Source organism: Pyxicephalus adspersus, chromosome 2, assembly GCF_032062135.1.
Source record: "Pyxicephalus adspersus chromosome 2, UCB_Pads_2.0, whole genome shotgun sequence".
NCBI lineage: Eukaryota > Metazoa > Chordata > Amphibia > Anura > Pyxicephalidae > Pyxicephalus > Pyxicephalus adspersus.
The window spans coordinates 23,803,131-23,823,991 of record NC_092859.1 but is presented as its reverse complement, the minus strand read 5'-3'; the positions used below and the strand labels follow the sequence as shown (position 1 = coordinate 23,823,991).

At 42.5% G+C, this 20,861-nt stretch overlaps 2 protein-coding genes across 5 annotated transcripts; both read right to left on the bottom strand.

Annotated features, from left to right (window-relative positions):
• Positions 1–35: 35 nt before the first annotated feature.
• TUBA8 (tubulin alpha 8) lies at positions 36–5,664 on the bottom strand. The gene is made up of 5 exons (XM_072399981.1): positions 5,563–5,664; positions 4,188–4,410; positions 2,911–3,059; positions 1,675–2,355; positions 36–1,006 (listed from the first exon to the last, which is right to left on the bottom strand). The coding sequence occupies exons 1-5, from the start codon at positions 5,584–5,586 to the stop codon at positions 713–715; spliced, it is 1,371 nt and encodes a 456-aa protein (XP_072256082.1). The 5' UTR covers positions 5,587–5,664; the 3' UTR covers positions 36–712.
• A 1,860-nt stretch (positions 5,665–7,524) lies between these two features.
• PEX26 (peroxisomal biogenesis factor 26) lies at positions 7,525–13,923 on the bottom strand. 4 transcript variants are annotated; one of them, XM_072399985.1, is made up of 6 exons: positions 13,829–13,923; positions 12,743–12,971; positions 10,837–10,977; positions 9,478–9,782; positions 9,112–9,261; positions 7,525–8,072 (listed from the first exon to the last, which is right to left on the bottom strand). In XM_072399985.1, exons 2-6 carry the CDS (start codon positions 12,943–12,945, stop codon positions 7,975–7,977), a joined length of 897 nt encoding a protein of 298 aa, XP_072256086.1. In that variant the 5' UTR covers positions 12,946–12,971; positions 13,829–13,923; the 3' UTR covers positions 7,525–7,974. The 4 variants fall into 4 exon arrangements, with proteins under 4 accessions (XP_072256086.1, XP_072256085.1, XP_072256083.1 ...); XM_072399984.1 differs by having other exon boundaries at positions 12,743–12,978; positions 13,829–13,890; XM_072399982.1 differs by lacking the exon at positions 13,829–13,923 and adding an exon at positions 13,630–13,794 and having other exon boundaries at positions 12,743–12,978.
• Between the last annotated feature and the right edge of the window lie 6,938 nt (positions 13,924–20,861).

The following is a 20,861-nucleotide window of genomic DNA, read 5'->3' as shown; positions in this document are numbered from 1 at the left end:
GAACTCATTTCCTGCCAAGAAATAATGCTAAGACATTGTGACTCAGGTTTGTTTTATTTTTTGTTGTTACTAAACATGACTAATACTTTTACATGTGCAGACTGTAACATGTATTCATACAATCTGTGGTCTGATCACATTATCTGATATCTACATATCAGGGTGTCACATAAAAGATGGCCGGCTGATTTCATGTCTGTGGGTGACCCCAGAGTCTGTCAGAAAGACATTTCTTTCATCAATTATCTTGGTGTAAAAAGGAATTTCAAACGTTGCCAATTGTCTTCCCTGAAAATATATATCGGCTGTGGGGTTTATGCCCAAAAAATATGTCACAATATAGAGCAACAGTTTTTTTTTAGAAAAGCTACATCTTTTATCATTAATTTATGTACCTAGGATGAGACAAGGTCATCAGTCTTTTGCAGATATGAAGAATCACTTCCTCATTCTCCTCCAGTGATGATTGTAACTATAGGAAGTCACAATGTGAGGGGCTGCTGCAGGGGCTGAGTGGTGTCAGAATATTGTGAACACAGCCAGGAACTGTACAGACAGCAGGATTTACATAACTGCATCATGGCTGAGCTAGCGTCTTTAGCTCCTGATACCATAATGTTACAACAGGAAACTGTCATCAGCACTCAGAACAAAGCACAAGTCACATTGAGGGGTTATATTATTTTTAGTAATTGTTAGCAGCTCATTACAGCTAGTACACTTCCACCTCGTTCTCCTCTTCAAATGAGTCCATCCCGACCTCCTCATAATCCTTCTCCAGAGCAGCGAGATCTTCGCGAGCCTCAGAAAATTCACCCTCCTCCATGCCTTCACCCACATACCAGTGGACAAATGCCCGTTTGGCATACATGAGGTCAAACTTGTGGTCCAGTCTTGCCCAAGCCTCGGCGATAGCGGTGGTGTTGCTAAGCATGCACACGGCCCGCTGCACTTGGGCCAGGCTGCCCCCGGGCACTGCGGTAGGGGGCTGGTAATTGATGCCAACCTAGAAGCAATTAAATATTCAGGATTTATTGCACACTGTTATCAGCACTTAGAGGAAACACTACAGTAGAGGTATTTTCTATTATACATAATATAATGTAGATACAAAAGCTGTAAAATAAAAATTACACCAGGCAGGACTTTTTGCAGAGTTCCTTCTGAAATAAATGCTGAAATCTGCATGTGCAGCTCAGGATAGGATGCCAGGATGCCCAGGTCACTGGGCAGGTCACTATCTGTAGAATTAGAGGCAAGGCTCCCCTCCTTGTTTTTACTGCCAATGGTGTAGTGCGCCTTGACATTTTAATGTGCCCTGCTGCTGATCTGGGTAGAAGATATTTCCCCTGTAGCACATACGATAAAAAGAAAACCTAATGGAGGTTCCAATTTCCCTACACCATTCCTCGCAGCCATTTTAACAAACTCCCAGAAAATATTGATGCCAGGAGCTAGCATTTCTTCAGCTGGCACTAGATCTTACAAGCACCTGATTTAGGGAAAAATCATGTGACATTGGGACAATACAGGTCTCTGCTCTATTAAAAATAAAAAGTTAATATTGCAAAGTTGGTCATTGTGTGGTTGTAGATGTTAAAGACCAACCATTGTCCTCCCAAAAAAAGACCAAACTTGCAGAAATCTTACACCATCTGCCAAGTATTTTCTCACCTTAAACCCTGTAGGACACCAATCTACGAATTGGATGTTCCTCTTGGTTTTGATTTTGGCAATGGCCACATTGACATCTTTTGGCACCACGTCACCACGATACAGCATGCAGCACGCCATGTATTTGCCATGTCGAGGGTCGCACTTCACCATTTGGTTGGCCGGGTCAAAGCAGGAGTTGGTGATGTCAGCTACGGTCAGTTGTTCGTGGTATGCCTTCTCTTTTGAAATGATGGGTGCATAGGTGACAAGAGGGAAATGAATGCGCGGGTAGGGAACCAAGTTAGTTTGGAACTCGGTCAGATCCACATTCAAAGCACCAGCAAAACGCAGCGAGGCTGTGATTGAGGACACAATCTGGCCAATGAGGCGGTTGAGGTCGACGTAAGTCGGGCGTTCAATGTCCAGGTTGCGACGGCAGATGTCATAGATGGCCTCGTTGTCCACCATGAAGGCGCAGTCTGAATGCTCCAGCGTGGTGTGGGTGGTCAGGATGGAGTTATATGGCTCCACCACAGCCGTAGAAATCTGAGGAGCCGGGTAGATGGCAAATTCCAGTTTGGATTTCTTACCATAATCTACAGAGAGGCGTTCCATTAGAAGGGAGGTAAAACCAGAGCCGGTACCCCCTCCAAAACTGTGGAAGACAAGGAATCCTTGTAGGCCGCAGCATGCATCACTCTGAAAGGGAAGAACAACAAGGACTATAAACACCAAAGCAGAAAATGAGGAATTCATACTTCAAAGGTCCACCACCTTTCTCAATATGCCATCTCACCATGGACTCCACCCTGTTTTCTTCAAGGGAAAAAAATGTCATGACTTCCTAACAGGAGCCACCCCCCATGTGTGATATAATTCTACATGTGGTACAGACAAATAACCCAAGTGAAACCATGAAACCCCTTAAAATAATCAGCAAAGAAAAGACAGTGATAAATTGAATAGAACTCCATCAGATTAAAAATTATTACTGTTCCTCCCCATGTGACAGTGCTCAGGTCTATCAGTTGGTGACAAGGGGATGTGGCACGGAATGGATAAATCTTCTTTACATAGATGGTTGGTTATCAGGGGCACTATGCCCACAGCTTTTTTTATTTTAACCATTTACTATATACTAAACCAATCATCTTCACATACAGTATATGGATAAAGATAGACAAAAATTCTCTTTTATTTATGAAATTGTATAACAGAAAAGTTCAAAACTAAGTAACTCAATCCCAAACTCACCAGTTTCCTGATACGATCCAGCACCAAATCAATAATCTCTTTGCCAATGGTGTAGTGTCCCCGGGCGTAGTTATTGGCTGCATCCTCCTTGCCTGAGATAAGTTGCTCTGGGTGGAAGAGATGGCGGTAGGTCCCGTTGCGGATCTCATCTGTACAGAGAAGGGAGCATGAGCAGGAGTACCAAACAATTAGCCCAGATTTTCTCAAACTTTTTAACATTTAGGAACTTTAGGGTCTTAGTAAATCACTATAATTTCTATATTTACCGCTCACAGAATGTCACCTTTAACAAAAAGACAATTGGTGTCAGCAGTATCTGACCTGAGAAGCACAAGAATACTTATTGATCAATGAACCCTTAGCAAGCTCTGGAAGAACCCGGGTTTACAAACATCGGCTTAGCTAATGTGTTCCCCTTTGGAAAACTCATTGCTTATTGAAAGCCCTGTCTGATTATCCACACCCCATATAGGCATCTATTACCTTTAAAATTCCTACTTTCTATGCCCACCCAATTTTTAGGGGCAAATTGGGAAAATGGGGAATGTATTTTTTAACATGTATGTCCATCCAGATCTGAGATTTACAAAACTCTGACACACAGCCCTGCCTGTGACTTACACATCCTCAGCCTCACCCTGTAAATAAGATTTCATGACACTTGGTTATGCCCTGTACAGACACCTTTCATAACAGAAATACACAACCTTGACCTGAGGATAAATAACATTTTTGTTTTAAAACTGGTTCATCCCTTTTCCAATATACCAGTCAGGTGAATTGCTATTAAATGGCACAAAATGTCAATAATTGGCAGTAGCCTTGCCATGCATTTGAAGCGTTTTATTTTTAACACAACTGCACATGTTCATTTTTCCTTTTTTGAAAACTATAATTGGGAAACTATATTGGGAAACAGTTCCATTGTTTTGTTTTTTTTTCAAAGCACAAAAATTCCCTTTTTTTCCTACTGCTCTAATGATGTCCCCGGGCGATTTATCCTGCCAGACAAAGGCTGTTTTTTCAGTTATTTAAATTCGACCTGTCGGCATAAATATATGGCTGACATGTCACAACAGACAACAAGATCATTTTTCAGAAAGGCTCCAGTTTCATCAATAAAAATTCATCCTTGAGCTTCAGTTGGTGACTTTTCCTACACTGGGTAATGTCATCAGTCTACTGCAGGCAGAAAGAATCATTTCCTCGGTCTCTTCTCTCTCTTAGTTTTTAGACTTTAACACTGTAACAAGGTGAAAAGCTGCAGAAGCACTTACCCACAACAGTGGGTTCCAGGTCAACCATGACTGCCCGTGGCACATGCTTTCCATTGCCAGTCTCGCAGAAGAAAGTGGTGAAAGAGTCGTCCTGGCTTGATTGCTTTGTCTTGTCCTGCAAAGTGCCATCAGGCCCGATGCCATGCTCCAAGCAAAAGAGTTCCCAGCAGGCATTGCCAATCTGGACCCCAGCCTGGCCTACATGCACCGAGATGCATTCTCTCTGTGGATGAGAGACAATAGAATTAATAGCTCTGATTTTATTGTCTCCCTATAATAGCTGTCTATATGACTGCTTAACTTTAAGTGTCATTACTCCAAATTCTAGGAAATATTTTCCTTTTAGGATAGAATATTAATCATAATGGGATGTTACTGGCAATAGTGCAAAGGCACAATTTTTGTAAGACCATTGGTGGCCTTCATACAATATTTCTATTTGGAACTATGTGACATTGCATGTGTTTGATGAATTTTGGTGATTTGTAAGTGCTGTCCCCTGCTCCCTTTATGTGGTTTTTTGCCACTCAGGTATAACAAAAGCCATAACTATTTTTTTTTTTGTGGATGGAGTTTAGAATGGTTGGAAATCCTGTTAGAATTTTTTTTGATCTTTGTCCCTTTGAGCAGATTTCCCTTCACTTCCTGTCTTAGGAACAAGGAACAGGAACTAAATAGAAATCCCAGAATAAGTGTCCCAATAAAGGATTTTGTTCCAGTGACACCTGGTCAATTTTTGGCTTTTCTGTTACTCTTCCCAGACCTAGAAACCACAGAGAAGGTAAATCTTTCTTGACAGCACTTCTAGGCATATTTTGTGGCTTTACAAACACCAAGGACACCAAACTTTACATAAGGTGCAACTCAACACGCTAACCTGCTCACACTCTGCAGCATTTCAAAAGAACATGTCATTCAAATAGAACTGCGAACTGCCAATAATATGGAAAAGCCTCAGATGAAAGAGCTACACTCCCTGCAGAGTGAAACTGAACCAACTACTACACATATTTATACCTAAATTTGAACAGTTTGCATTGCCAGCTGCATCCAATCAGATTGACCTTTCATTTTCCAGCCTGTGCCAATAAATATGAAAGAATGATTCTGATTGGTGGTTGGTACACTACAGGTTTTTGTGGACCTTATCAGTCTTTAAGCACTTGACTACTATTGTAATTATTAAACAAAAAAGGGCATACATAAAATGACAACTTGACTTTTCTTTAAGCAAGGCCATACAGTAATTAATACTAAAAATACAGAGAAAAGTCACACATTCCCATTATTTAAGACCTTGAACCCCTCTGGACCCTACTGCAGCCACAATAGGGTAACTGTCCTCCCCGTCAGCCCCAACCCAGACAAGACGTACAGATTTTGTTCTTATCCCCCACATGATGGGTCTGGAAGGGTCTCTTCTCGGAGCAGTGGCGGCCTGTCCCTGCTCAGACACCCAGGTGGTAGACAGGGTCTGATTTCAGGTCTATAAACAGCCACCAATAACGGGACAGGATAATGTGACATACAAACTTGTACACAGCTCCTTCCTCAACTACATATTGAAGTATTTATAGTTCTAACATATTCTGCAACGCACTGAACTGTGCTGGCACCAGAGGAGCTTACACTTCAATGTTCCTCCACAGTCACACACATTATAGTATATATTTATATAGCTCTCACATAATCTAAAGTCTTGTACAGGGAACTTTGAGCGGTAGACAAGGTCAAAGACTGGCTTCCTGATGGAGCTAATGGTGGACAAGGTCTGAGACAGGCCTCCTGATAAAACCAATGGCGGACAAGGTCTGAGATTAGCTTCCTAATAGTGCTAATGGTGGACAAGGTCTGAGATTGGCTTCCTGATGGTGCTAATGGTGGACAAGGTCTGAGATTGGCTTCCTGATGGTGCTAATGGTGGACAAGGTCTGAGATTGACTTCCTGGTGGTGCTAATGGTGGACAAGGTCTGAGACAGGCCACCTGATAAAACCAATTGCGGACAAGGTTTGAGATAGCTTCCTAATAGTGCTAACGGTGGACAAGATCTTAGATCGCATCTTAATAGAGCCAATGGTGAACGTATGAGATGGGCTTCCTAATAGTGCCAAACACTAGACAAGACCTAAGATCATCCTACCAATAGTGCTAATGGTGGACAAGGTCTAAGATTGACTTCCTGATAAAGCCAATGTGGACAAGATCTGAGATCGGCTTCCTGATAAAGCCAATGTAGACAAGATTTTGAGATTGTCTTTCTGAAATTGGTTTCCTGATAGTAGTAATAGTGGACAAGGTTTGAAATTGGTTTCTGATAGTGGCAAGAGTAAAAAGGGTCCCAGGCTGGCTACCAAATACTGCCAATGGTGTAGCATGCTAGAGGCATTGCCATTAGTAGTCTCCACCAGGGAAGCAAGTGACAAGGTAAAGAAGCAGGTTCCCAATGGGGATATAAGAACAGTGTTGTCACTCCATAACAGGAAGTGCCTTGTGATATGACGTTAAATTATGAGATTATAATGATCGGGTTTACATCCACTTTTGAGTTTCCGTTTTTAGATACGTTTAGTTGACCTAATTTGTGTTTTATATCCATGTTGGAGCAGCTGTCAGGTTCACATTAGAGAAGTCACACGTATCAGTGGCTGAATCTGGATATGATCCCCTCCACTAATGGCATGCTGGGTCTACGGTCAGCGATGGAAATTTTAGATTCCCTGGCAGATGAGCCCTATACCACTTGATTTGATTTGTCTATTTTGGGGTTAAAATGGATAATTACACAGCAGGAATACAGGAGAAGGGAGGGGAGAGTCAGGAGAACATATGAGTCTGTAATAAGCTGCTATTTCTAGAACACAACTGGGAGACAGAGCAGTGAAGAGCTGGATTAACCCTTTACAGCCTGCAGGGGCACGAGGAGGGGTGCCAACAGGTGGATTATGTTTACTGAGCTACAATACTTTGTGCCACTCTAGAGAATCGAAACTTGGAACATCCAGTAAAGTGCAAAGCCCTCAGGCAGCGGGACTGGTGGCCAGAAAAAGAAACATGTCAGCCCAGTTCAGAATTATGTTTGTTGCAAAGGGGAGGGGTGGGAAAAAGATGACACCACCCGTGTTTAGGAGGTAACAAATGTGATATGAATCGGTCCTCAGACAGCAACATATTACTGGTAATGTCTACAACAGTGGAGCTGTGGATACAATACCCAGTTGTACACCAACGCCCAGGATACTATTAGAATTCTTTAGGTTGCCATTAGCTACAGCACAGCTTTGCCTAACCTGGATCTGGTCACAGCAATAAGACAAATAAAGAAATTCACACCCAACTCATTAAAAAATACTTTATTATTACCTAAAAAAACAAAAAAAAGATGCACACAGATACAATTATGTATAATAATATAACTTAATTACAATAATTTGATCAAGTAATCCAGGAATTATCTTCATAGCACCATCCACTGCCTGAAAAGGATATTGGCCGGGCCATATTTAAAAGCAAAATGAGCTGCCCATAGCAACCATGGTGACCAATGGAAATGTGTTTGCTTGGGAAATGATGCATGTACACATCCCTGTTGCAGGGGTTAGCGATGGCAAACATTTAAAGGGTTAGTCCACCCAAACTCAGTTTTATTTTTATTATGGAGAATGTAAGAGGAAGGGCCGGGATAGTGGATGAGGACACCCAAAATTCCACTCTGAGGGGTTATTCTTTCCAGTAAACTCCATGTGCAAATCAAATGCCACTTTTGGATGGAATGGCTCTATAGATTCTTATGGCTGACTCGGAGATGAATTCTTAAAGAGGCTGTTGGCAATTTGTCGGAGCAGGAGAAACAAATGAGCGATAGGACCCTGGGAGATTGGGGAGGCTGAAAAGAAAGTAAAGAAAAGTAGAGTAAAATCATGGTAACTAATGACAACTCAGAAATCCTCCAACCAAAGCATTGTAAGAAATTATGAAATTCTTACCTATTCTCTGCAGCAATACCCAACTATAACTGCAACCCCTGTACTGGAGCTGCACTACCCCGAAGGCTCAGAAAATGGTAGTCACAGCCTATCACTAAGGGGTCTCATCTGATGTTTGATAAAGGTCTGAACATGAGACTAAGTACATTCCCCTGTGACTCCCAGTGCCTGAAACATTACACAGCCATAACTGTTCCTAAATTTACTGTTATCTCAGAAGCCAGCCCAGCTGTGGCTTGATGCTAAGGTCTAAGTACCAGATGGGGTGCAAAAAAGCAGGGCATTTTGGTAAAAAAAAAAAAAAAAAGAGTTGGAGATGATCAGTGGTGGCATAACTGAAAAAAATAAATTTTTATAAAGAGGACCTGTATACCCTAGATGTAAGGTTTAGAGCACTGGATCATCGGATCTCTTATAGCAGTATGTGTCCTTATTTAGATCGAATGCAATGGGGATGAAATAATTGGCACCAGGAAGGTGGTAAAAGATTGGATTTTTTCTGGAGTAGGAAGTCCCATGTCCTATTATACAAATCTAACATGTTTGGTGGGTTTAAAGATCCCAGGTCTGTGGTACTGTTGTACAAAGTGTATACTGAAATTATAAAATTGAAGTTTGGTGTCTACTTTCTGGGTTACCAACTCAATTTAATGTCTAGCGGCCAATTTCCTTTCTGAATCTGAACTTGTTAAAAAAGCTTGGTTCAAGATCAGCCCCCTCTGTAAGCCCAATGCAGCTCTACCCACACACAAGATATTGAGGTTCCCAAGCACAACATCATGAAGGAGACCATGCCCTGAGGACCTATGAAAACCTCCTGAATCTTTTTTAGAATTATCGATTCATTGACAGATATTTTAGTCCTTGAGTTCTCTGTAATTTTTGTGCAGAGTTACTAAATCCTTTCTATACACAATATGTATTTAGAGCTGTCCTCACCTGGGTCAAGTCGCAGCAATATGATAGACAGCAGAAGAAGAGCCACCAAGACACGCTGTAGTGGAATCCTGCGAACCCACGTCACCGTCACACTCAGAGCTCTGTACAGCAGCCGCACCACATGCTCTCGTCTTGTCTGCACGTGTCCTGCTACAGCAAAATAGAGAGATCAACAGAATATTGATTTCCAGCTATAATCTAAATCACATCTAATGGCTATAATGTTCCAGAATCTCCAAATAACAGTTGGATCTGATATTTGGGAGGATGAAAAAAATAATTTGATTGGCCGTTATGAGTAACACAGACAGTTTTTTTTCCTTCAGATATAAGAGGAGCCCTGTCACTTGGCAGAGATGCTCATACCTGGAGGACTATCTAGCTCCCCTAGATTCTCCCTCTCTGCCTCTTCCTCTTCCAGCCTAAGACGCCTCCTCTCCTCGGCTACGGCTGTAAGGGCCACTTCCTGTTGCTGTGCGGTGAATGCTCTGGGGTCCTTTGCCACCTCCTCAGCCTCTGACAAGTGACCCAGGGGGAGCAGGATACGCAGGAGGTGGAGCTCCGCCACTTTTCGGTACCCTGGCAGGAGCTGGTTATTGGGATCTCTCAGCCACTCCCGACTCAGATCCAGCATCACACGGGGCTGCTTCACACTGCTGTACAGAAGAAGGCTGCAGAGAGACAGACAGAATATTCAGAATATATGAAGATCTCATATTACTCCCCACCGGGCTCAAGTGAAGCTAAATTTCAAATCAGATTGTAACGTGGACCTGTTATCAGCTAAATCATGCCACATACCTGAAAATGGTGTGATAATAAACCTAGAGTTCCATTAATGTGTCTTTGATATCTGTCCAAAGGGAAGCTTTGGGCTTTGTAAGGTCTGAGCCCCCATCTGAGACCAGCCCATGATTCCAGGGTAGGGAGTTGTGCGGCATCTCCGGCCCATACACCACACTGGGCCCTGGGCCAGGAAGTCCAGATTAAAATTCCATATAAGAGCTATGGGCCATGTCCATGATTCCAGAGCAAGGCCCAGACACCACACAGCCCTGGGCTGTGTTGATTTTATTTCTATAGAAGATCTATAGACCATGTTAGGTCTAAGCACCTATTTTTGATCAACATTGCTGAGAAGACTAAGGGTGTTCTTAGGACTGGGCTTAAAGAGTGATCCCCTACCCCTTTATCCATTATTCCAGAGCAGGACCCAGACAACACACATTCCTGGGCTTTGGAGTTCAGATTTAAATTCCACTGAACAGCTTTGGTCTGTGTGAGTTCTGAGCCTCTATCTGTGACCAACACTGCTGAGATGGACTTAAGATAGGTATAGACTGAGCTGAAAAAGTGATCACTTCCACCTTGTCCATGACTTTTAGGGCCCATACACCACAAAGCCCTGGGCCTTATGATTGAGTTTGTCTAATAACTTTTCACTAGCAAACAATGGAGACATTTTAGAGGTAATATTTTCACAAATGTTTTTATTCCTGTCTATGTCAACCTGTAAGTAAAGAACACTCTTTCCTGCAGGTTACTGACAGAAAAACTGTATTAAAAAAACTTCTGGTATGCAGGAAGTGATATTTCTATAGTATATTCTGTATATACACCATGGGTGAATTGTTTTATATTTATCTGTTTCTGCAGTAATCAGCACTAGCACAATATGGTTGCTATTTTGAATTGACTTGATTTATTTAGTCGGACGACTATTACCACAGCTCCATGACATTGTGCGGCATTTCCCGTGCGGTCTGGTAATACGTGAAGAGCCAGGGTAGGACCTCCCTCCATTGGTCCATTTCGGCCAGGGCCTGGATCCCGATCACACAAAGCGAAGCCTTCACTTGTTCATTCCTATGGGGAGAATGAGTAATCAGTCCTTTCATCGCACCCACCACCCAGGGTCACCATCTACTTCCTGCACTGAGATGCCAGCTTAGAGACGACACATTCATGTAAATTGTGGTGTCTCTGCAGTTCACAAATGACTGACACTGACAGTAATGTTGATGGTTGTCAGCTTTTATTAAGGTGGAACTGTACTCGTGGATGAGTGGTGGGCTGACTCCATGGCAATTCTATGTGAGCACTAGTTGACCATTATTGAGTTAACTTCCGCACATCACGGAGGTTATGTGTGGGTGAGGTTTATGTTACTGGGTCATGGAGTGAGTGAGGTTTGGGTTTTTGGGTCAGGGAGAGAGCAGAGTTTATGTTGCTGGGTCAGGGAATGAGTAGGATTTATGTTACTGGGTCAGGGAGTGGATGGGTATGTGTTCCTAGATCAGGGAGGTTATGTTTTCGTGTCAGTGAGCAAATCAAGTTTATGTTGTGGGGATAGGGAGTGAGCATGGTTTTGTTGTGGCAATAGGGAATGAACAGGGTTTATGTTGCTGGGACATGGGGGGAGCAGAGTTTATGTGTTGCTGGCTCAGGGGGTGAATGGGTTTTTGTTCCTAGATCAGGAAGTGAGGAAGGTTATGTTTTTGGGTCAGGGAGAACGCAGTGTTTAAGTTGCTGGGTCGAGGAGTGAGCAGGGTTTATGTTGCTGAATCGGGGAGTGAGCAGGGTTTATGTTGCTGAATCGGGGAGTGAGCAGGGTTTGGAGTGAGCAGGGTTTATGTTGCTGAATCGGGGAGTGAGCAGGGTTTATGTTGCTGAATCGGGGAGTGAGCAGGGTTTTAGTTGCTGAATCGGGGAGTGAGCAGGGTTTTAGTTGCTGAATCGGGGAGTGAGCAGGGTTTTAGTTGCTGAATCGGGGAGTGAGCAGGGTTTTTGTTGCTGAATCGGGGAGTGAGCAGGGTTTTTGTTGCTGAATCGGGGATTGAGCGGGGTTTTTGTTGCTAAATTGGGGAGTGAGCAGGGTTTATGTTGCTGGATCGGGGAGTGAGCAGGGTTTATGTTGCTGAATCGGGGAGTGAGCAGGGTTTATCTTGCTGAATCGGGAAGTGAGCAGGGTTTATGTTGCTGAATCGGGAAGTGAGCAGGGTTTATGTTGCTGAATCGGGGAGTGAGTAGGGTTTATGTTGCTGAATCGGGGAGTTAGCAGGTTCATCTTGCTGAATCGGGGAGTGAGCAGGGTTTATGTTGCTGAATCGGGGAGTGAGCAGGGTTTATGTTGCTGAATCGGGGAGTGAGCAGGGTTTATGTTTGAATCGGGGAGTGAGCAGGGTTTATGTTGCTGAATCGGGGAGTGAGCAGGGTTTATGTTGCTGAATCGGGGAGTGAGCAGGGTTTATGTTGCTGGATCGGGGAGTGAGCAGGGTTTATAATGCTGGGTCAAGGAGTGAGCAGGGTTTATGTTGCTGGGTCAAGGAGTGAGCAGGGTTTATAATGCTAGAGCTAGAAGTGAGCAGGGTTTATAATGCTAGAGCTGGAAGTGAGCAGGGTTTATAATGCTAGAGCTGGAAGTGAGCAGGGGTTACAATGCTAGAGCTGGAAGTGAGCAGGGTTTATGTTGCTGGGTCAGTAAGTGAGCAGGGTTTGTAATGCTGGGACATGAAGTGAGCAGGATTTAAGTTTTTGAGTCAGGGAGTGAACAAGGTTTACATTTTTGGGTCAGGAAGTGGGTGCAGTATATAAAATAATATAGAATCTGGCAGATCTGTGTCACACTCACTTTGTGTCTCCATTGTCTGTCGATAAGATCTGCAGGCCTCTCTCGCACAGCTCCAGGGCTCCGGCAAAGTTCCTCTCCAGTACCAGTAAGTCAGCTGCTGCATCTAACAGACACACGGCCGGCGGCGTCCCTGACAGCGAAAGGTGCGACCAGTCCCACATGGCACTCAAGGAGCAGCTTGACACATTCTCTGTGACTGCCATCGTAGAGGGGCCAGCATCGACAGATCCTAAAAACTAAGACATAACATTAGAATGTAGAATATAAAAAAAATCCACATTAATGATTGTTATTTAATCAGAAAAACAGATCCACATCATTAGAGCTTAATTTGCTATTATTTTGCCTTTTTGGTTGACCTTTGCATGCCTACATCCTCAGCCAAGTGTCACACAATGCCTGGACTCATTGCATGGGTGGGGTGACAACACAAAGCTCCATTTCTACAGACTCCATGTCACTGCCCCGCCTCCACCCATCTATTTTTACAGCAGCCATTCCCACTGCAAGCCTGGTTTCAGCTCTCAGCGGCGCAGCAATGCAGCATGAGAATAAATTGATATTGATGTGCACTAACAAACACAACTGCAAAATAGAATGGAAGGTTCACTCTGGTAATCCCAAGGAGAGAAAGTGAGGAGAAAGCCAAACCTTTACAGTTGTCACTATGACAGGAAGTGGGCGGAGGAGGGGGATCGGGGACACCTATTTCAGTAACAGCTAAGAGGGCATTTCTTCAGTTTGGAGAGGTGTTCTCCGACTTCCTATTGTGTATATGGGACAGGTAGGTATAGAAATCTGCACTCCATTCAATGTGCCCCCCTACGCCTTTTATTTCCCATAATGCTCCTGTCATGGCCCCATAGTGTCAGTGGGCTCCAGATTACCATAAGAATTATACTGGGGCTGGGAATTGGCCAGGCACCCTCTGCAGATACCCCCTAGAGAGGGGCCTGTGCTGACACAGGTGTGATACCCTATGGTGAAACTACAAATCGCCATGGAGAGCTGCAGTCCCAGCATGCATTACGCATTCGGTTTGTCACGCTGAGACTTGTAGTTCCTTAGCCCCTCCCCCACACACACCTGGGGTCAATCGTGCGACTTCCGGAAGTACAGTTTGCAGCTCCTACTCTGGTCACGCCCCGACTTCCCAGGTAGGAGGAGCTAGCCAATAGCGGCGCAACTTCTATCATCCTTCTGTCGCAGCGCCTGTAATTGGCTGGCTCACATGGTTTTTAGGCTCCTCCCACCTGTACTATGATCAGAATGTATTTAGTGGGAGCAGAGAACACGTGACGGGCTATTTACTTTTCCCAGCACACAGAGCATTGGGTGTATTACAGGGGGTGGTGGAATAGGGGAGTCCGACAGATAGGAGCAAACCCCCATATTTAAAAGCTTCCTGTTGGGTTTTTCCACCAAAAATCATATGCTTGCCCAAGTAAAAAATGTAAATTATTATATATATCCTATATATTTTGCCTGTTGATTCTGCCACAAAAGTCTGTGAGCTTTATCTTCCATGTGTTGTGGATCAAGGGAAGACGCCATGTTTAAAGAGACCCTGTCACCAGACCAGTTGCTAATAGCAATTATTAGATTTTTAGTGTATTTTAAAGCGGAAAAATAAAAGGGTGACTACCACATTAAGGCAGCCATTGGCACATGCTGGGTAATATATTTCATCCATTCAAATGTGTAATCACATGACCTGGCAGATGTGTAATCACATGACCTTGCAGTCTTCCAGCACCAATATTATTTTCAGCTCTGAGATATCATGTGACCTAATGACTGGTTCCCCAACCTGCCCTGGTTACGTGTACCTTGCTCTGTAAATTTAAGGAATGATCTTTTCAGCAGGCGAGATCTACAAAGTATCCTGTGCCATCTGCTTGCCAATTTTTCATTATAGTTCCTTTGCGTGCCCGCTGTGTACATAGCAACCATCAGATAAGTACCCCAATTACCATTCATACCCATTCACCAACTGTACGGTAAACATAGCAGGTCCTTTTCTGTGCCAGGGTTTTTCTGCTGAAATACAAACATGTAATTGTACAAAGTAAATGCATGGCACATATTGATTTTAGGAAAATGAACGCATTCCAAATGAAAGATCAGCGGGATCTGTGGATTGAAAGCAGCAGATCTGCTGGTGTGTACCTGCCCCAAGGTTTATGGTGAAAGGTGGGGGAGGAGTACAACATCTCAGGGGAAATCGTTGATTCTTCACTCCTTCAGTCAATATTCCTCCAGGTGGGCCCCAGCCATCTGTCTGCAGGGGCCCCTTGGACAGCCAATTGTTGGTCTGACCTGAGAATCATATAGGGTGCTATTACCAATGCTAATCCTCCTTCCTGTATGTCATGCTGGTCCACTGGTTAGGGAACTATATAGGTGCCTAGATTGAAAACTCTTTGGGCCAGGGTCCTTCCCTCCTCCTGTATCACTGTCTGTATCGGTCTGTGATTTGTACCCCTATTTAATGTACAGCACTGCATATTTGTTGCCGCTATATAAATCCTTTGCTGTGTGCATACTTTTTCTGGTTTCAGTAAGTAATGAAATCTGAACACAATAGGACTTAGAATTTTTAGATATATTATATAGAAATAGAATTTTTAGATATATTTATATTTTTATTATTTTTGCAAATATGTATACAGGGTGACATTCAAAAATCCGGCCTTTTGGGGGTCCGAGGCTCTGGCTGCACCAGCCAGAGCCGCGGACCACGTCCCCATGCAAATCCCTGGCTCAGGGAAGTAGGTGGGCTGTGTTTCACGACACAACCCGCCCACTCTCCAATCACAGGCTCGAATCTGCAATGGCAGAGTGGGCGAGGTAATGGCGTTATGAGGTCACTATGGGGAGTGACCTCCCCTTCGATTGACAACCGGCTCCCCACACATGCGTGGTCAGGAGCCGGTAATTTTAGTGGTCTGCGTGACCAAAAAGGTTGGCGACCGCTGTGCTATTTAGCTTTTTTTTCTAGGTTACAGTAATGTACTATTTTGTTTAATTGAACTAAAATTATGTAAAACTGTTTTATTTAGTTGTTGAACATTAAAATTTCATTTGCTTTTCCTTTAGTGTCATTTCATTTAGTGTTATTTCTTTTTAAAATATACGGCATATATGCCTCCGGCACACTTTGAACGTCAACCTGTATATGTTTTTTATGAAAATCACTGATGTTTGTTGCTTGTAAGCTTTTAACAAAAAAAAATTTTATGAACATACAAAACCTAGCACAATCTTTATTTTGTTCCTGAACTATAAAGAGCTCCTCTTGCAACCCTACAGTTCCCCTTTTTGCTAGAAAAGTTTAAAGGTAATCAGAAGAGAGAAAAGAAAAATGAAGATCCTGATTAGCACATGGGTTGTGGTTTGATGTTGCCTGTTAAGCACTATACAGATGTCAGATGATTGTTGCTGGAAATGATCTTTCATCATTGTTTTACTGACAGTGCTGTACACACATGTTCTGTTCTATCCCTATTTAATGTACAACGTTGCGTAATATGTTGGCGCTATATAAATCCTGTTTAATAATAATATGGGGAGGGGAGGACCCCCACTGTGCTGTCCTCTCTAGAACTTCATAGTGGTTATTCTTGAGTGGTCTTTCCACAATGTCAGATTGGTGTTGGGGGACCACTGTACTCATGTCAGATTTTTGCATGAGACAAGCATGACCGAGCAACAATTATCTGACGTGTGCTCAAAGCTGCAACAGTCAGGGGACTACATGTGACTAATGATAAATATTGCCCTGCTGGAAGCTAGCACAATACAGACAGATGTCAGCTTTAACATATTCTCCCAGGATGGGATTTCTTTCAATGAGAAATATTCTAGGCATACATTACACAATTTTCTCTTCATGTTCATGTTCCCTTTAAAATTTCAATCTTTAAATTGATCATTGCACTACAATCATCTTTAAATTAATCATTGTAGAAATGCACAATTCCCATTTGATTGTGTGTTACATTTTTTACCTTAATATGTAATTGAAATATTGATGATAATACAAAAGGTGGCTATGATTCTTAAATCAATGGTTAACTAATTTGTAAATAAAGAAACCACCAAAAAATTCATTGTAACTATGATCATTTTGATCAATATTTGATTCTACATTTTCTTACAATTGATTGAAAAGATTACATAGGGCTCTATTTATAAAGTAGTAAATCCAACATTCACTGAAACATTTCTTGGAGGTGAATCTATTGTTGCCATTGGAAGCTGGGATTGGAAGTTTCATTGCCTTGAGCAAACTTGTTTCATTGCACAAAGCTGCCATCCTAACATGTTTCATACACTGGGATCTGTTAACCCCTAAAGCTACTCAGCGATCATGGACAATGCTCTGCCAGCAAAACATTTCCAATGATTTGTTAGCTTTAGATACAATAAAAAGCTGCCAGCTGAAATCCTTTTGGGTAATATAGTCATATTATTGTATTCTGAAGAGTGAAACAGAAATAAACAATATAGAACACAAAGAAACAACACAACAAAGCTTAACTGTAATAACTTTATTACAAAACAAACACAGGCTAATTTGGCTACAAAACTAATTTGTATGTTAAATGTCCCAGAAACATAACCCAAAGTTCACGTAAATGTTCATTGCTTTCTTTGAAAACAAGGATTATCATGATGCCCCTGCACTTGTGCCATCCATCATAGCAGAACGTGTGCATTTTTTCCTATCTCAGCACATCTTAGTTGAGCGGGTTTAAAAAAAGGATGGACAGAATGTGATCAGATCTTCTTGTATTCTGTGTGTAAGTGTTGTGGTTTATTGCAGGCGCAGGATACAGATGTGCTAACGTCTTATCATATTAGAGGACAGTTTGCTACTTTTCACAGTTTTACCCTTTGAGTTACTTATTTGATAGTTTAGTTTGATGCTTTTATTCCATGGTTTACCACTTTGAGATTTCAGAGTCCAGAGAACCCAGCTCACTGCTAATAGGTGTGGTTGTTACTTAGCTCTGCTAGGACAGAACACTGGAGAAGGAAAGCAGGAAGCAGCATTTTCAATAAAAGAAACAACCCCACCAAGAAAACATTTATTCCAAAAAAACATCCCATAAGATTATTTATGTATTTAGCATAATGCATGCCACCCTTGTGTAGACATTCAAAATCCATGAGACACTGGGCACCTCTATCTTGGATGTTATGTTATCAGCCCGCGCAAGCACAGAGCTGTCGCTCAAGTGATACTCTATAGCAGTGTTTCTCAAGCAAGGATCTGTGGAAGTCTAGGATTCCTCTGGAGGTTTGCTGGGGGTTCCTTAAATAATAAGACATTTTGACCTCTCAAGTGACACCAGTTAACTTTTGGACATCTGTAAGGGTGACATTCTTCCCACTTGCCAGCAATGTCAGAGGCATTCTTCCTACTGATGAATATAGTATTTATGCCCGGGGTTCCCTGAATATCTGAAAGGTATTTCAAGGATACCCTCATGTTAAAAAGCTGGAGAAACAATGTTCTGTAGTATATCCCTTGGCTGCTTTCCTGACAGCTACATAAAAAGCTGAAGAAGGGAGGTAAAAGGTTATCCAAAATGAGCTGGACCAGCCCAGAGAGCAAACATGACATAAAAAAGGAAAGGGCTGTATTTAGAAACTGACTCTTCTCAAAGTAGTCATTTTCTGGCAAATTCTTTGAAAAGGAAACATTACAAATAAACATTTAATATACCTTTTCTCTGCCTTTAACTGCAATGGCTTATGTTGGTGACAGGGTCTCTTTTAGACATTTTCAAGCAAACATAAGTCACACAATTTTGCCAAAAGGGAAGTGATAAAAAGGTGTTTAATTTCCATTTGGATTTAAAGGACTTAAAGGTAAGTGCACTCCTCCTATTGCCCTCTTTAGGAGATTCAAGACTACACTCTCTAGCTCCCCAGAATTGTTGCAATGCATACAAGAACTGGCATTCAGCATCATTTAAAGTGACTGTCACTAAAATTAAAAAAAAATACAAAAAACATACTTATCCCTCTTGTGGCCCATGTCCCTGCCTGTTTTTTTAATCCAGAAAGATTCTCTGCAGAAAGTGATGCTTCTAGAAGTGAAGATCCCCTGTGTTCCCCAATACACTCAGTGGTTCCTCCTGTCGATCTTTCTGTCATTACAGGCCACAATAGTGTTGTGGAGATCAAAAGAAACCAATGGGATCCGCAGGGGACACAGGAGATTGACACAAGCAGAACTATAGGTTTCCAGCAGACTTTGGTTGATTCCTCCAGAGCTGCATTGGCATTGAGGGTAGCAGGAGAGGTAAGTATCTATAATCTTTTTCTGTTAATGGCCATTTAATTCTAGCAAGAGTCACTTTAAAATAAAAGACGCACATGTACAATGTGACCTAAGAAAACGTTTATCAGAGCCTATATTACGGCCCCGGTTGGAAATCAACACTCAAATGTGCCAAATTTCATAAAAAAACAGTCTATGTTTTGTAGCAGAGGGAATGGGGCCCAAACCTTCTGGAATCCAGGCCGGCCTCCTCCAGGGCAAATGACAGCACCCTGCTGAACTGGAACTGAGTGAGTGGTGTGCCATTTTCATGGATAAAGAAGTTTCTGCCTCCTTCTGGTCTGATCTCCAGATACTTCTTCATTCTTGTAACTGGGCATAGGAATTTATCCTCACGTTTCTTCACCTCCACCCACTGGCTCTTATTGGAGCGGGATTTCTGTGTTTTGCAGAATATTGAATTGCGCTCAGTGATCACGTCTTTAAAGCCCAGGCCTGTGCCATCTTCATCCTTGGACCTGGCCGCCAGTTCCTCCATGTCGAATTGTCCATAGAAGGCCAGAGTGAAGAGGGCACAAAACAATCTACTTTCATTGTTATCAAAGCAGACTTTCTTAGTAGCATAAAGCACGGCACCAAGCATTTCCGGGGTCAGTAGCTCCCCAGAGTCTCCATTACTTTCTGTCTCTGCATTGTCCTCCATCTCCTTGTTCCTCCAGCTGGTCAACATTTGCTGGATGATAAATTGCTTAGTGACATCCTTCTTTTCCATCATCTGCAAGCAAAACGAAATGCCGGCCAAGGTGCTGACAACCTTTGCCCTGCTATGTCCGCTGGCAATAAGATGTTCAAAGAAGTCCACCATGATCTTCTCAGCTTTGCACCAGCCTCTCTCCCGAACTGACTTCTTAAACTGAATCCAGCTTTTCCATGAGGAAAGATATTTCTCCCAGGTCCGGGGTGACAAGATGGAATTTACAAGATCCTGAGCTTCATGGTTGCACCCAGGCCTGAAATCCAGTGTGCCTTCATCAGAAATGGTGACGAGGTCTTGGTGTCCTCCATAGTTGTCCTCTCGCTCTCTGGATGTTCTGGGGTAGTCGCTTGAACAGGAGGCCCCTGAAGTGGACATGTCTAGGAGATCACAACTCATTGACTTCAATAGGAACAAGGGGAGCTCCAGCACAGATGTTTGCTAGTTAATTCACCAACTGCAGGGCTTGGCGGTCCCATAAGCGAAGAGAAGCAACAACAGGTCCTTGGAATAGGGTGACAGACAGGGTATTGTCTCAATTAATCCCTAAATGATTTGGAAGCAAATAACAGTATTCGGTTACAACGTATAATGATGCAGATGGCAGCAAAGCCATAGGGATGTAACCAAGATAATTGGCTAGATACACAGGTACAAGGTAAAGGTAAAGATAGATAGATAGATAGATAGATAGATAGATAGATAGATAGATAGATAGATAGATAGATAGATAGATAGATAGATAGATTTATACAAACACATATATATCCATCTAACTCACACATCTTATGTTATGGGAAGAAATTGTCATTGATCAATAAAAAAAAGGCTTAGTATATCTAGAATAAAATCAGCTGTATCTGGAACATTGCAAACTGAAACTCTTTAGATTCTTCCAGCTTGAAGAGGTCACCTATGATATAGTAACCTGATTTGTTCCCTAGCAGTTTGGGTTTTTGGATCTCCCAACACAGCTAGTCTTAGTCTTCCTCTTGCTTTTTCCACAGCAAAATACATGAATATTGAGATATATATATATATATATATATATATATATATTTATATATTTT